The sequence below is a fragment of the Arctopsyche grandis genome, chromosome 11 (genome assembly GCF_051622035.1).
Source record: "Arctopsyche grandis isolate Sample6627 chromosome 11, ASM5162203v2, whole genome shotgun sequence".
NCBI lineage: Eukaryota > Metazoa > Arthropoda > Insecta > Trichoptera > Hydropsychidae > Arctopsyche > Arctopsyche grandis.
This window is the reverse complement of record NC_135365.1, coordinates 7590978-7607229: the sequence shown is the minus strand read 5'-3', so window position 1 is coordinate 7607229 and position 16252 is coordinate 7590978. Positions and strand designations below refer to the sequence as shown.

General features: G+C 33.2%; 1 protein-coding gene across 1 annotated transcript in view; it reads right to left on the bottom strand.

Annotated features, from left to right (window-relative positions):
* Positions 1 to 16252, bottom strand: part of LOC143918550 (thyroid transcription factor 1-like) — a 58390-nt gene that overhangs the window by 20135 nt on the left and 22003 nt on the right. The window contains exons 3-4 of the mRNA XM_077440488.1: positions 14453 to 14601; positions 2657 to 2752 (exon numbers count right to left, since the gene is read on the bottom strand). Coding sequence (XP_077296614.1) covers positions 2657 to 2752; positions 14453 to 14601 — 245 coding nt within the window. The remainder of the gene's footprint in view (positions 1 to 2656; positions 2753 to 14452; positions 14602 to 16252) is intronic.

Here is a 16252-nt window from a genome sequence, read left to right as displayed (position 1 = left end):
TTTAAAAAATGAAAATATTAGTATTATATTTTAATATTATTTATAATACTAATATTGCGTAACTGTATTATATTTTCTTACAATTCAAATATTTTTCTTTCCGTTATTTATGAGGGCTGATTATAGATAGCAATATAATGTTTGAAGAAAATTAAATTTTTAGTAGAATATCTCGATTTTTATTTATTTTTTTGTTTTTCGCATTTTTGTTCTATTGCTGATTTACGTATATATTTATAGTATAAGTCGATTTTTTTGGCCACGGCAATGAATTGGATACACTCGTAATGCCGTTATGACTCGATGTGGAAATAAAATAAATTAAAATTAAATAATCGAATTTAAAATATTTTTGTTCGGGGCAAAGCCAATCAAAAAAAAAACTACACAAATGAAATAAGCTCAATTCATATCGAACAAGAACTAGACTAGTTACTATTGTGAAATTTACAATCATTAATTAAATTAATTTTTTTTAATCATTTAATTTATTTATAATTGCGTTCAAGTTTAATAATTCACACAAGAGGACTGCGCAAATATAAAGTGGTATATTCAATAACGGAAAAGCTGTCTAGTCCGTCCCTTGGCATAGGCCAAATCCAACGGTCGGCAGCAGCCCGTCACGGCTATTATCCGACGGCTCATAACGCGCGCGGTCTCTGCTTATGACAGCCGAATAAATTATTCCCGCTTTCGCAATTATTATTTCCACCTCGTTTTAGAACCGAGGGGGATGTGCACAATCGCCACGCCACACATCCGCGAAAACCGCAGACAAACACGCCCAATATTGCCCCGTCAAAATCTTGATTTGTATCGCCGGACCGGGGAGAGCGTGACGAAATTGTACATAGAGGTACCCCGTGAGTGCTTGGAGAGTCATAGCAAACATTCACAGTAATGAAGGAAAAGGGGATGTAACTTCATAGCGACCAGCATCCAGCGAGTTGTAACGAAAATATGTAATGGAACCATCCATTGGCTTGTGTTTGCCGAGCACTTTCGCCAAGAGATGAACTTCCCCGTCGGCAGTATATTATTAGCTAAATAGAAGGAGTGCGAGTGAATTAAAATGCGATGAGAAGACTGGCATAGTTTGGCATAATTGAAAATTGATTCGCTTTTAATGTTGATGAATTTCATTTGGCTTATCATATTATACTGGGGTATTTTTCTTCTGCATGTTCAATGGGTAGTTTTATTGTGAAAGTTCGACAGTTGATTAACTATAATATTTGTATACGTATTTTATTATTGCTTTTCTTTTCCTATTTGTGAACTTTTATTTTAGATATTTTATTAAATCTTTGTACCGAAGTACTTACTTACATTTAGCAACGAAAATATGCCTATTTTTTTCTTATTGTATATTTGAATCTATTAAAGTATAATCTATATTAAATAACATCCACAATGGTATTAATCTCAATAGTATTTTTGGGGTATTTTAATACTGATCTCTCCAAGATTCTATAGCTTAGTTTTTTAAACTTTTCTTATTATTAATAATCTATGTATGTATCATCTATTTAGGTGAATTTCAGAGGTTCAATAACTTTTATCACGTTCAACTTAATATTGAAACCAATGAACTAGTGGTGCTGCCCGGCTTCGCTCGGTAAATAGAAATTAAATGAAAATCATGAAAAAGCCTTTATTTGCTTTTTTATTAAATTTATTTGAATCGAAAAAAAATTATATTATTTAACGAACGATCAATCACAAACGTCTTTGACTAATCCAACCAATCATAAACGAATTACAGACGCTATTTCGGTTTTATATATAATATGAGATATTAAATCTTTTGACTTTACAATTTTACTCTGCAAAATTATTAACTAGTGGAAATACGTCATTAAAAATATCTATATAAAATTTTCGCCTCTGGCATTTTTTTTTTGATTTTCCGTAAAAACATTTAGGTATGTTAGTTTTTTTTATTTTTATCATTGGATTTATGTACTTAAATGGTAGAAGGGAAGATATTTAATCAAATACTTTACAATAGAAGGTCAATAGCTTTCTACTGATTATAAAACAAGGTCGTGAACGTAAAAGTGTTAGGGAATCCAAAAATAGCTTTGTTTAAAAATACACTACCCTACTAAATTAAAAGTTGCAGCTTCCCGAAAAACTTCCAGCAAAACCCCACCGAAGCATTTTCCCGCCTCTCCCAATTACAGGCATTACACTTTGAGAGCCCCTACAAACTTTCCTATCGTCAAAAATTGCAAATCATCCGCGACAAAAACGTATCGATCAGCCTTGAACCGCTCCTCGTTCGCGTATTTACCTACTTACTACTACTCCGTCTGTTGAGCAAACAATCGACATATGAGATAATAACCAGTAGTGTGTGTATGTATGTATTTTTTTTTACTTATTTATTTATTTTCTGTACATTTGGAATGACGAAATTATTTACAGTTGGACATCCATTTCGACAAATCGTCGAAAAAATGTCCGACGTGCTTCAAGTTTTGTATCCGAAACCAACTTGCGCTGAAGAGGATTGTAAATTGCATACACACGAGTGCTCATTTTTACATGCCACTTTGCCACCACACGATGCAGCATCAAAACGTTTATATGTGAATAGTTAGGTTCGCTTGATATTTTGGGTGTATGTATATAAAAGTAAATCGCTCACCTGAGTCGGAGTTAAGTGGATTAATGAGGCCAGGTGTTCTCTCTCGGGTGCTGACAGGTACTTTTGTTGCTTGAATCGCCTCTCCAGCTCGTAAACCTAATGAAAAAATTAACTCAAATGTAAAATGCATTCAAGAGCTGTTTCCATGCGAAAGATGCAAAATTAATTATTAAAAGTTTGCTCATTTGATAAAATTAAGTCACAAATCTTCTGTATTTATTGTGTGTATAATTAAATTAAATTATATACAAATCTAAATCCATAGATGTCTCAATTGATTAATTCTGTAATTAATTAATTAATTGTTATTTCGTGTTCTTCAGCTTCTAGAAATACAGTGATTTATGTAATAGGATAAATGCTGCATTGTTTGTAATTAATTAATACTATTTTTTATGATACCTCCACTTATGCGGTATAAATTTCCAGGTTTTTCTTTTACGCGGTCTTTTTTAATACGGCCTATGTTTAATAATTGAAATGTTCTTTAACACATCTACTATCCACTAGTTTGTCCCCAGAATAAATTACCCAACCGATTGCTGCGTCAATGGTACTTATGGCAAAAATATCTCAGTGGTTAGCGTAATAATACTTTCAACCGAGTAGTCATGGATTCATTCCCTGGCCCAGTGTAACTGGTCAGACCTTTGATACATATAGATACATACATATGTGACTCCAAGTCGATCGTTTTCTATAAGAGTTTGCCGATTTATATGATTTTATTGAAACGGTTCTACACAATTGGCAAAAACCTTTCCTGTCTCGCGCAAAAATCGAGTTTATAGCATCTCGATTTGTTGATATTATAAATATGCTAACTACTCTGTAAAATGTATGTATTTCTCAAAATGTTAGTATTATCGAACCAGATCTTGGATATATGTATGTATGTATATGTGACTACAAGTCGATCGTTTCCTATCAGAGTTTGTCAATTTCGATGAAATCAGATAAATTGACACCCTGATAAGAAACGATCGACTTGGAGTCGCAAACACCCAAGTCTGACCAGCAGTACCTATAGAAATATATACTTCGCAATAAGTTATTTTCAATCGAGGTCAACCCAGGGCTTGAACCCGGGAACCTCTCGGTGGATATCATTAATGCAACCACTGAGCTATACAAGTAATATTTATAAAATTACCACTAATTCATATTCTACAAGAAAGAATCCTCACTTGTAATCGAACTGCAGAAAACACATATGTATAATACGTCAGCAAGGAATACACATTCGTACAATTTCATTAATATGTATGTAAGTGAAAAGCAAAAAATCGCCCGATAAGTGTGAATGCTGCCACCAGGTTGTATTGTTTACAATAATTGATGTATCACTCAATCGTATTATAAGTACGAACTTATTTTTTTGTTGATAATACATATGGGTACTTCTTCGGTTTATTACAGACGGTTTCGCGGCGGTTCCGCGCAAACACCCACGCAAATAAATCTATTTTGCGAGTCGATTAATGTCGAATTTCGGATATATTTGGTCGATATAGACCGCTCGCGAATTCCCCTTTGGTGTGTTATCCCCCTGTTTCGCTCCCTGGCAACCCAGTACCGGTCTCCTGGAGAGCTGTGCAAACAGCCGTTCGCGAGCTGTTACCGCTTCTGTTTGCCCACCCTTCGTCCCCATCCCTCGCACTTCCAACTCACCCTTCCCGAACCTCGGATCCGCACCAGATCGCACTAGTGAGGCGTCACAATTAAACTTTAAAATGTTTCATATCTAGTCCCTTGACTTGACATGGATGCTGCGAACTCGCTGCCTTCCCCGCTTTCGGTCCCTTCAACTCTTCCCCCGGTATTAAAAAGTCGACTGTGTACACAGTTGGGGTATATTAAATTATATTTCCAGTCGTATGTTTATTAAATTAATGCGCGGGGCACTTGTTGAAGGCTTCTTGTTTGCATTACCCACCCTCTTTCTCCCCACCCCCCAGTGAAGGGGCGCAGCCTCTGTCTGCGAGTCTCCCGTCTTCCCCTCCTGGTGGCAGCAGGTGCCCCCGTTTAGAACAAACAGCTCGCCAGTCATCGTGTCAACAACGAGGCCGATATTTGATTACATATTAGTTGGAATATTATGTCGACCAAATAAGTGACTCGACCTGTAAAGCAGAGTTGAACTTTGGGTCTAAAATATTCCTGGCTTAGTTCTAAAACGTCATATGTACGGTAGATGCAATTCTAAATCACGCCCGAATTACAATTTCAAAATATAATTAAGTAGTAATAAATACTATTAAATTTTTATGTTATCATCGCCTACTAAAACCAATAAATAGTATAATCAAAAAATCTGCTAGTCACTATGCTGGACTCCAAATGCCCAGGTAATAATGTGTGTTTTAAGTTAAAATAATGTGAAATGTGCGAGGTAAATTATTATAAATAGCGAATAATTTAAACGTCGATTAATTTAAAATAAGAGATGAAAGGTGCAAGAAATAAAAAATAGCGGTTGAAGCAGAGCCGTCATTGCAAGGCGGATATCATTCTCATGCTGATCATTGAGCGCGGCGCGTATTGAATCCCCCCTCTCTCTTGTATGTGTGAGGCATGTTTACTGTTGATATTGATCAATGTTATTATTTCGTATTGGCATAATTCGAATCGTAGAGGCTTTGATGAAGAATTCATAAAATATGAAGACCCCCTATTTTTAGCATATTTGGAGAAATAAAATAAAATATAAGCCCTAGTTACGCGCTATCCATCTATAATGCGGCAAGTGTTAATGTTATCCATGAAAGGAATACTAATTACGTTCAAAAAATGTGACTAACAACTATCATCAAAATTAAATCATATTTATTCTAATTGTAGTCGACTTTGATATGGTTAGCATTCAATGTGATCACATTACAGTTGTTCAAAACCTAGCTTATTGTAACCAAAACATAAAATTATCATGTGCTTAAAACTTAATGTAATCAACGCTTACGAAATTTGACTGTACGTATGCACTTTGATATCTTGATTAGTTAGAGTATATTCCAGCTAACCTGGTACCAACTACCATTATAGTTGAAGTGTATTTTCAATTGTAATATATTTTGACTTGGAATATATTCTGTCAAAATATATTACAACTGAAAATACACTTCAATTATAAGTTGATATCAGGTTGAATGGAGAGGTAAGGTTTTCGTTACAACGTCACTTGACTACTAAATTGAGTTGGAAAGTCACATTTTTGTTTTGATCACATTCTTAGAGCTATCGTAATAATATTCGTAATACCTATTAACGTAACGTAATACAAATATTAACGAATTATTGAATTCTAAAGCATTCATAAAAACATCAGAGATATCAAAAATCAATTTTTATATTACAACTGGCACACATTGTTGAAAGTGTATTTACTAGTTGAATTTTATTCAAATATGAATGACGTAAAACGCCAGCTGGAATATATTCAACTGAAAATATAATCCCACTGCAGCATATACACAGCATATCATTAGGAATTTCAGCACGAATCCGAGTATACATATGTAAGTACATACATACACCGAAAAATCAGTTAGTACATCAAACCACGACGATTACAGCGTTGTGATTCAATATTGAACACAAGCCATTGTGCACGAGTGTGTAATATAATACCCATATTTAGTGGAGCGAGTTCGGATCGACGACCACTCAAAAACAGATTTTCACAATTTGGATCCACGCACGATACTAATTTCCAGTTGTTGTCAACAAATATTGACCCGAGACGAACACATATCAGCTTCTGCCATTAATGATCTCAAACAAGACGAAAGAGCGTTTCTCAACGTTAGTTTATTCAGTCGGCGTCCGGCCGGCCTCCTTTGAAAAGCACCGCTCGTTTTTCAGATTTACAAAATTCAACGCGGATCGAATCAACCGGGAACTGATATCGGCGATATTTTGCAATGTGGAGGCTGATGAATTGACAGGACACCCTCGTGATTTGTCTCGTCCTCTTGGTCCTCGGCGAGTCGTGTTTGTTTTGGCTTCTACTGTGACAAAGCAAATGAACGTGAGCACGTCTTGTGGACGAGTCTTCTTGCATTGTATGTTTGCTTCCACTCTGCTTAGGTATATATTTATTTGTATTTGACATTCAGAAAAAAGAAGAAAAATACCATCAGAAGCTTCTGGCTGACTTACTATGTATTGTGCAATCGACTTAAGAGGTAAATCCGTTATTGGAAATGTGCAACAAAGTTTGCATCAAGTTAAAATGGCACGCATTGGAATTTTATTATATCATAGCTTAAAAGCATCATCATATAATATGTATGTAGTAAACCTGCCTATCTATGTAAATGCCTGTCTGTATACCGTATTTTCTCACGTATGAGTATGACAGGAGCTTTCAATAAAGGTATTACTTTCAAAAACGCGTAAAAAGTTCTAGCCTCCATTTTTTTACGTCTCAAAAACTACGGATTAGTTAATAGTTTTAATTCAATGAGCTAAGTTTCATAATTCAAATTCTAATATATTCAACAGTAGGTATAGCTCGGTAATTGCGGTAATGCTAACTACAGAGATGTTCCTGAGTTAATGCCCTGGGTTGACCTCGATTTAAAAGAATTTATTCGGAAGTATTTCTGTAGCACTACTCGTCAGACTTGGATATTTGTGACTACAAGTCGATTATTTCCTATCACAATTTGCCAATTCGTCTGATTTCATTGTTGAAACGGTTCCTCATCAAATTGACAAAGCTATGATACCTACTATGTCGCCACTATTTCTGTCGCCACTGATTTCATGTGATTATTTTACTATTTTAATACGATTATGATTTAAAAGTTTAATTCTACAGGTGTCGATAAGGACAGTCCGAAATGGCATCATGGGAAATATATAAAGTGGGTCCATCGGCTATGCCGCCATTCTCAAGTATTAAAATTTATTATTATTAAAAAAGTCAGATCTAGCTAAAAAGTATTATCACATCAATAGTAAGATTACTTTAGTTTTTTAAAATCAAACAAATTTCATTGTTGAAACGGTTGTTCATCAAATTGGCAAAACCATCCTGCCCTCTATTTTACCACTAATTAAATATGATTTATAAATTTATAATATATATGTACAAGTTTAATATCATATGTGTGGAACTTTCAATAAAATATAATATAATAAAGAACTTTCAATAAATATCTTTCGAAAACAGTAAAACGTTCTAGTCTCCATTTTTAATGTCACAAAAACTATACACCATACAAATTAATTAAAATTTTAAGTCTATGAGCTACATATGTACATAGGTTACATGATTAAAATCCCAATTTATTCAAAAGTTTTAAGTAAATATAATAGATATTTATTGCGTCAAAAATTAATTTAAAAAAAAGTTGTTCGCGTGGAAAATTATGCGAAGAAATTTGACCGCCGTAAAAAGGATAATTCCAAAAAACAACTCCAAATTTCAAACACTAACTACGACAAGACGGGAAATACTAACGCTAGCGAATATATATGTACATATAATATACATATATCATATATACATCGTACGGAATATTTTATTCAATGACATTTAATTTATATTCAACGCACACACAAAAGTTCCGAGATATTATATAACAAACTTTTTATACATATGATGAATTTGACGTCCGTGTTCGTTCTGTGAAATTAAAGTGACGTTGGCGGAACGATTTTGTCGCCAGTGTAGTACCAACTACTACTTACAAGATCGTTCGTTAATTTATTCTTTGCTTACACAAGCTTCTGGCTTTTCCGAGATCGTGGTTTTAGGTATTCCACTGAGCAAATATTTTGTCCGAGCAATTGGCGATCCGGCGATTCGTCTATTCGAAACGATGATGTAAACCCTATCTTGTCGCAATCACGTTTTTTGGGCTTTTTTTTCTTATAACCGAAAGAAAAACCTCATTTTCATATTATAAAGCCTATACATATATGCAGAGACGCTCCTTGTATCCGTTTATTCTAAATTCACGGTTGAAAGTCGAATCGAATATTTTTTAATGTTATTAAATGGGTCGATGACGATATCGAATGAATAAATATTAACCTGCCAAGTATACATACGATAATTTATAATGAAAATATTGAGTGCTAAGTTTGATTGAGATCGATTTAATTCAAATAATGTGGCAGATGTGAATTCAAAGTGCAAAAATATTTGTGAAATTTCTATACACGTGGTATAAAAACTTAAGCTAAGATTAAAACTGTGTTTGAGGTCTAAAATCTGATATTTTGCAATAGTGAAACTATGTATATAGAAGATAGATTTGGATAAGAATTGTTTTGAATATAAGTTGAAGATTTTAATCTTTACATTGAAGGTCGTCTAACTAAGCAAGAAACTCTGTAGAAAACTGTTGAACAACTCCTTGGAACATTTTCTTATTACGATTGGTAATGGAATATTAAGATAGTAAAGAATTGGTAGAAGCATATTCAGAAAGTTGGTCGGTAGAAGCTGAAGTACTCTAAACTGAGGCTGTTGAATTTTATAAAAATAATGATTGAAAATTTTCATCTCATAGAATTTACATAAAAGTGGAACCCGTTCCAAATAACTAACCATTCTACAATTCAATCTAACTGCATTATAAACTGCATGTAGACAAGTTTTAAATGTTATATTATATATAAGGAATATATGCAAGTCTAAAATTGTATATTAATCATATTCGAATCGATAGAATGAAAACTATGCTATACATTGTATGGTAGGTAAGTATGAGGTTTGAGTGCTTACCTGTGGATGGGTGAGGACATTGTTTTGAGTGTCGTGTGTGTGTGTGTGTTTATTTTTCTCTATCGTTACGCTCTTTTAAGCGAATAATAATTATTGTCGAGTATTCAAAGCATACCACAATTGATCTCCAACAAACAATGGAGTGTTCTTGAAGCATAAAGCGGCTAGTTAAATGCCATACTCTCCTGCTCATTGTTGGCAAGCAATGCATGGCTCAAAACTCCAAGACAAGCGAAAACGGAAGTTGTAAGCATGCTAGGGACACGGTAGTCAATGAAATCGTAACAATGCTTATATAAAGGTGTACTCGATTGTAAACAGTTTAACCGTTGGAAGTCTGAAACTTTCTGAAAGAATGAATATGAGTACCTACTTATGTACATATGTACTTAGAAGGTGGATGAACTTTATATTTATAATCAAATTAAATTTTGATTTTGAAACGCTCTTTGAAAATATCGATGGCTTCGTGCACAGATATTGTTTGTCCATTTTTGAATTTGTATCAAGTTTTAAGTTATGTGATCTACATAAATTTCCTTTTATACTAGATTTTGAATTTAAGACTGGAAATACCAATAATCTGTAGAGATTGCACATTTTTTAAACGCTCATGTCTCTTAAACGAAAGCAAGTTAAAAAACATCATTGTCATATTCAAACTCGGTGGTTTAAGCCCAGTAAAGATCGATTAGTTTCCGCTCCGGTAATTTTTTTTTTGCTCAGTGTTATTAGTACCAAATCTATGGACATCTAATATTAGCGCTTAGTATTTATTTAAACCGTTAGGATCAAATTTCACTTCCTGACTAACTAAAAAAAGATAATTCATTTGCGAAGGACATGTTGGGTTGATAGTGTAAAAAGAGAACGTCGTTTGTTATATTTCCACTAAACTTAAGATATAAAAAAAAACAGAAAGAAACATCATTACAACGTATATAACATTTGACACCAAAAAAGTTTCTAAAAATGATAACAACAATTGGAAAAAGCATTGAATAAATTAGATGTGGAATATAGTATATATTATTTAATTTTGCCCATTTGTCCCTCTCCAAAAGGGAACTGTTCTAATCAAAATCCGAAGGCTAATTTTAATTCTGACGTATATAATGGCTTGATTTGAATTACATTTCGTTTTAAATATTTCTATGAAATAAATTTAACCATAGAAAGTACAGAGCTTCGTATAAGAATTTTTGGTGCTACCTAGTATGCGTTCTACTTTCACATATCTACTTTAGTAAGCGATCTACCTCCACGTTTTTGTACACTCACTCACTGTATCAGTTCTCGCGTGTGAAACTGATACTGAATAATACCGACCCTAACAACCTAATCTTAAATGAATAGGGCCAACCTTAACTTAACTTAACTTAACCTAACCTATCCTGACCCTTAAATAAATAGGTGTTGGCTGCTAAGATATATTTTTTTGAGTTTTATTTCATCAATATTTTCACAAAAAAAAACCATATCTTACAGTCAAGACCTATTTATTTAAGGGTCATGGTAGGTTAGTTTAAGTTAAGGTTGGCCCTATTCATTTAAGATTTGGTTAAGAGCGGTCTCCGTGATGAGACAGAATGTTAAATTACAGAAAACGCAAATATCGGAAGGCAAAGATCGAAAATCGAAAGATCTTAAGTCGAAAAATCAAAAACAAAATGGTGCATGGTAAACGGTACATACTCACTTAATTTGCGCGAGCAGGATATAACAGGAACAAGAGGAACAGGCTTTTCCTCCCGTATTAATGTGCGCGCGCAGAATACGGGAGGAAAAGCATGTTCCTCTTGTTCCTGTTGTATCCTGCTCGCGCAAATTAAGTGAGTATGTACCGTTTACCATGCACCATTTTTTTTTGATCTTTCGATTTTCGATCTTTGCCTTCCGATCTTTGTGTTTTCTGTAATTTAACATTCTGTCTCGTCACGTAGACCCGGTTAAGAGATATGTATCTGCTGACGATATTTTGATATAAATGCTTCGACAACATTATGGGGCGGCAGGAAAAAACAAAAATTGTAATAAACATATCGTTGCTACGATACAAATAAAAAAAATAGTTGACTGCGATTCAAAGGTAGATCGCATGCTAAGGTAAAGAAGCACCGAATTTTTTCAGTTGTTTAATTTATATGTATATGTATAGATTCAAATTTTAATTCAATGAATAAAAAAAATTAAAATAAATACAAAAAATATTTATTGTTTTATGTAAATTTTAATAAGGAAATGCCGTTTATTGCGCTAGATATATATGTACATATGTAGGTATCAAAGTTTAAGTTTTTCAAGATAATGAGCAGACGAGATGGGATAGTACGTAGTACGGTTCATTTTAGGTCAGTGCGCAATACTGTATGGCTTCAGTAAAAAGCAACAAGTCTTAATAGTAAAGAGTGGAGATATCTCGAGGCTCCCGGGTCCATCAGACCCGTTGACGGAACCACCGTTTGGCTTAAACAAACACAAAATTATCCGTCGTATTTTTTCGGTATGACATTCAACATTTTCAAGATGGCGCACTCGGGACCATTCAACTCCGGTAAAACCTCTCTCCTCTCTCTCGCTCTCAGTGTGTCTCTCGGTTAGAGTGTGTGTGTGTTTGTAAAAGTGTTTGTTTTACGGCCTTTTTATTTTCCCTTATATCTCGCGTGTGTTTTTAAGTTTTTTTCTTTTGTTTTTATTAGAAGCGCATGCGTTCTTATTTGCATTGGGGGCATTCAAAGAGCTTTATTGGCATTCGATTATATTATTCATACCATTCCTACATTCGGATGGATATTGTAACTGAAATATTTTTTAATCACAGGACGTATGTACATGCCCCAAATAAATCATAATAAATTTGGAAAAACTTTGAAACCCTCAAACCATTCTGCAGTCTAAGTTAGGGTACCGACAGATAGTACACCATATCTGGTGGTTTTAAGGTAAAAAAAACTGTGACTGGCAAATATATGTAGGTACATACACACATAAAAATACGCATTCATTTTTATGTAGATATAAAGAAAGAACTGAATAGTGCAAAACTTTGAGCAATTAATTAACTTATATATGTATACTGGAAAATAATAATACGAGATATTTTCCAATTTTATATTATACATACATAGCTTCAATATGAAGTATTATTAATGTATATGTTTGTAGACATGCAGTTGAATTTCGACAATAATTATGAATTTCCGCCATGAGGAAAATGATAGATCTACACATTTCCAAAAAACATATTCATTCTTAAGTCCGAACAAACACTACTTTTATAAAACTTGGCGTTCTGTGACGGATATCGAGTGACCAGTACTTTATTTTATTTCTACCAATATACTGAATGCAGGGTCTTCATATTTTATGAATTCCTTATCAAAACCTCTATGATTCGAATAATGTCATAACGAATTAAAAAGATTGATCAAAAACAACAAAAATAATTATTTTCGTGGGAAGTCCCTTGTACACGTGTCCCACAGATACGAGAGAATAGGTTTTTGAGCTCTTTTTCCTATTATGCTGTACATTAACATTAGAATAATATAATAATATGATTACTAGTCACCGGAGCCTGAGGGGGCCGTGTATTGTTCAAAGGTTGTAAATGCATTGTTAAAGGTTTGCCGAACAATGGATAGCACTGTGACTATCCTACCTCTAATGATTACTAGCCAAATTAAATTAAATTGTAAAATAGAAAATTATCAGTAGATCAGTAGCTATTAAAATAGATATAAGATGTATTGTGAACATAATTTCGTAATAATAAAAAGCATTTAAAAATCAAAAAAAAAAAGATACGAGAGAGAGGGAAATTCAGTACGTCGCGTTCAACGGTTAGTGTGAAAATAATATCCACCTTGGAATGACGGCTATGCTTCAGTCGTTTTATTTCTCATTCCTTGCACTTATTTTATATTATTCAACGATAAAATGATTTTATAGGTGATTAAAATAATTAATCTTGTAGATTTTGCATTATTTTAACATAAAGCACACATTTTTAACTGGACAGTGGCAAGTTTTAATGAAACTAGCATCATAATAATTCCAATCAATTCATCATAAATTATCGATTTGCGAATCATCCTTCACTACAGCCACACTGGGTACTCCCCTAGGGTCACTAATTCATGGAAAGGGGGCAAAAGGCCCCGAAAATTATAGTAAATTGTATAAAAACTTATTTATATTTAGTAAATATTTTTGAATGTCTAAAAAATCCTGGGGGAGGGGCAAATCAAATTGCGTCTAGGACCCCCTTCATCAAGCTGATTTTCCACTGTATTTGTCATATATTGCATTTTTGTTTGACTCAAATATGATAATTAAAATAAGTCTGAATTTAATCTTATAAAAGTCATATAAAAGTGAATGCAGGAAAATTTTTTCATATCCTAAATTTTACTTCAGTGATAATTTTCAAACAAATCAACGTCGACTGCTTCGAAGGTTTTCCAAATATTTGACCGCTAATAGCTTTATAATATACGGCACATATTTTTAATTGATTGTTTTAAAAATACAAATAAAAAGCAATGCGATAAAAAAAAGCTCGCTCATACTTGTGCAAATAATTTTAAATTTCTTACTTAGTATACGCACACACACAGAATCATTTCCTTCTCCGGAGTTTATATTATATTATAATACCTATACGTATTTTTGTGATGTTTGACGAAATCGCACACGGGCACGGTATATATTTTTTTTTAATAAACGATGATGACAAAGCATTTACTTGTGCAAACATTGTTTAATACGCCATTTTCTTAACGCCGCGAGCTTCTTCATTTGCATACACAAATTATAAAATATATTAGAAGTGCGACCGGTGCTGCCGAGCAAACATCACTCTAATTTATGTTAATTTTTTTGTTCAAGGAAAATATTATTTTTAGAATATTTGAACAGCATAAATATAGATAAACGTACGCTCGACCATGTGCCGCATAAATTTCAGTGACACCAAACTCAAAGTTGGCTCAAAACTCCACGTTTGTGCACACCGGAATCATTTTATTCAGTCTAAAGTAAAATAAATGGCTTACCTGAGCTTGAGTGAAGAGCACTCTACGTTTTCGTCTTTGAGCTAAGGGAAATTGCATAGGTTTGGAATCAGCCACAGAGCACGCTGCCAACCCTGACATGTTGTTCATGGCATGGTTCATGCTCGACGATGACCCCATAAGTCGCGAAACTGAAACACAATAATACAAAGAAACATTAAATACAATTAGATTTTTAAAAATTGCAAAGGAATGAAATGAAAAGAGTCGAAAGTTGATGGCTCGTTGTTTGATTCCCGATACTGTTGTTAGATTTAATCAGTTTATAGTAAATACATATGTGCTAGAGATTTTTTCCTATGATGTCTTAAACACTGAGAATATATTATAAATACAAACAAGATGAAACGTAAAGGAGGTATGTAAAAATAGAAAACGATCACTCGATCAGTAGGTATTAAAATAGACTTGAGATGTATTGGAAAATATGAACAGTAAAAAGTTTAAAAAAAAAACGATAAATCAATTCGAAATCTATGTATGTAATACTGTTACTTTATTTAGTTTCTGATGGTATACAAATGTATGTATATGAACCTTTCGTATTTTATTGGAGAGTCTTTTATGAGACCATTCGTTATGACTTAAACTATGTGCATGTAGAAATCAGCATTTGATGGTTGTACCTCCTGCTCGCACAGTTCTTTATCGGATGGCTCTTGATTCAAGGCTATCTAGCTTCTTAATGAAATCGTTGCTGCAGTGCCTGAATGTGATATTTTCCATCTCGGTGAGCGATGGCTATCACAGATTATTTTAACCAATTTGTCTGGTAGCCTGCGCCCATCATTATTTTCATAATTGGATGGTGATATGTATATGAATGAATTTTGATCTTCTATTTCATATCTAGAAGTTTAAGCTTAATACTCTTCACGAGAAAATTCAAGTATAATCCTTGTATCAGTTTGATGAAAATAAAAAAAAATGATTAAATTTAATAAACCGAAAGTGGGATGTCAAAATATCAAAATAATTGTGACCACACGATTTTTTCCACACCGGTGAACAAATCAAGCTGAAAATTTATATTTGTATTCTTTATGTACAAACTTAGAGTTGATAAGGTTTAGAATTCAGTTTGGAATGGTTAGAATTCGTAAACTGGAAGTATTTTTTTAAAACAATATTTCATTATTTTATTTTGACCATTTAAATTATTTCTATCTTATTGATATTTTATGTTTACAATATTTATAGTGATGTTAAGCAATAGAACAAATTTAAGCAAAATCCGACAACCAGAAGTAGAACTTTTGCATTGCGTAAGTATCCTTACATTTGCGCTCAATTTGTATTGAAAATGCTTTCATAGCCGGTATGTGTGAACGTGTATGAATGTTTTATTATTAAATTTTGTTTTTATACTTCTTATATTCAGTTGGTCACATACGATGTTTTTATAATGTTGTTATAGTATTAGTATTTTACAAACATAGTACAACTTGTACAGCTGTTACAACTTTTAATCAATTACAAGAAGGTTCTATAAAATACCCTACTTTCTAAGAAAAGAAGCTTATTTTCCATTAAAAAAAAAAATATTTTTTCCCCTCAAGAAAGCAATATAAAATAATTTCGCATTTACATACTCAGTTTTGTACGATAAAAATAAACTTGTACCAAAACAATACGGAACCGAGTATTTCACCCCTTCGTTTACATTTCTCTTCTCCATAGAAGGCAACTGTAATCTTCTGTAGAGTATATTTACTTAAACACTTCACCGGATCAGACAAAAATTTTTATGAAATTGTGAAAACATACATATTCAAATGAGTC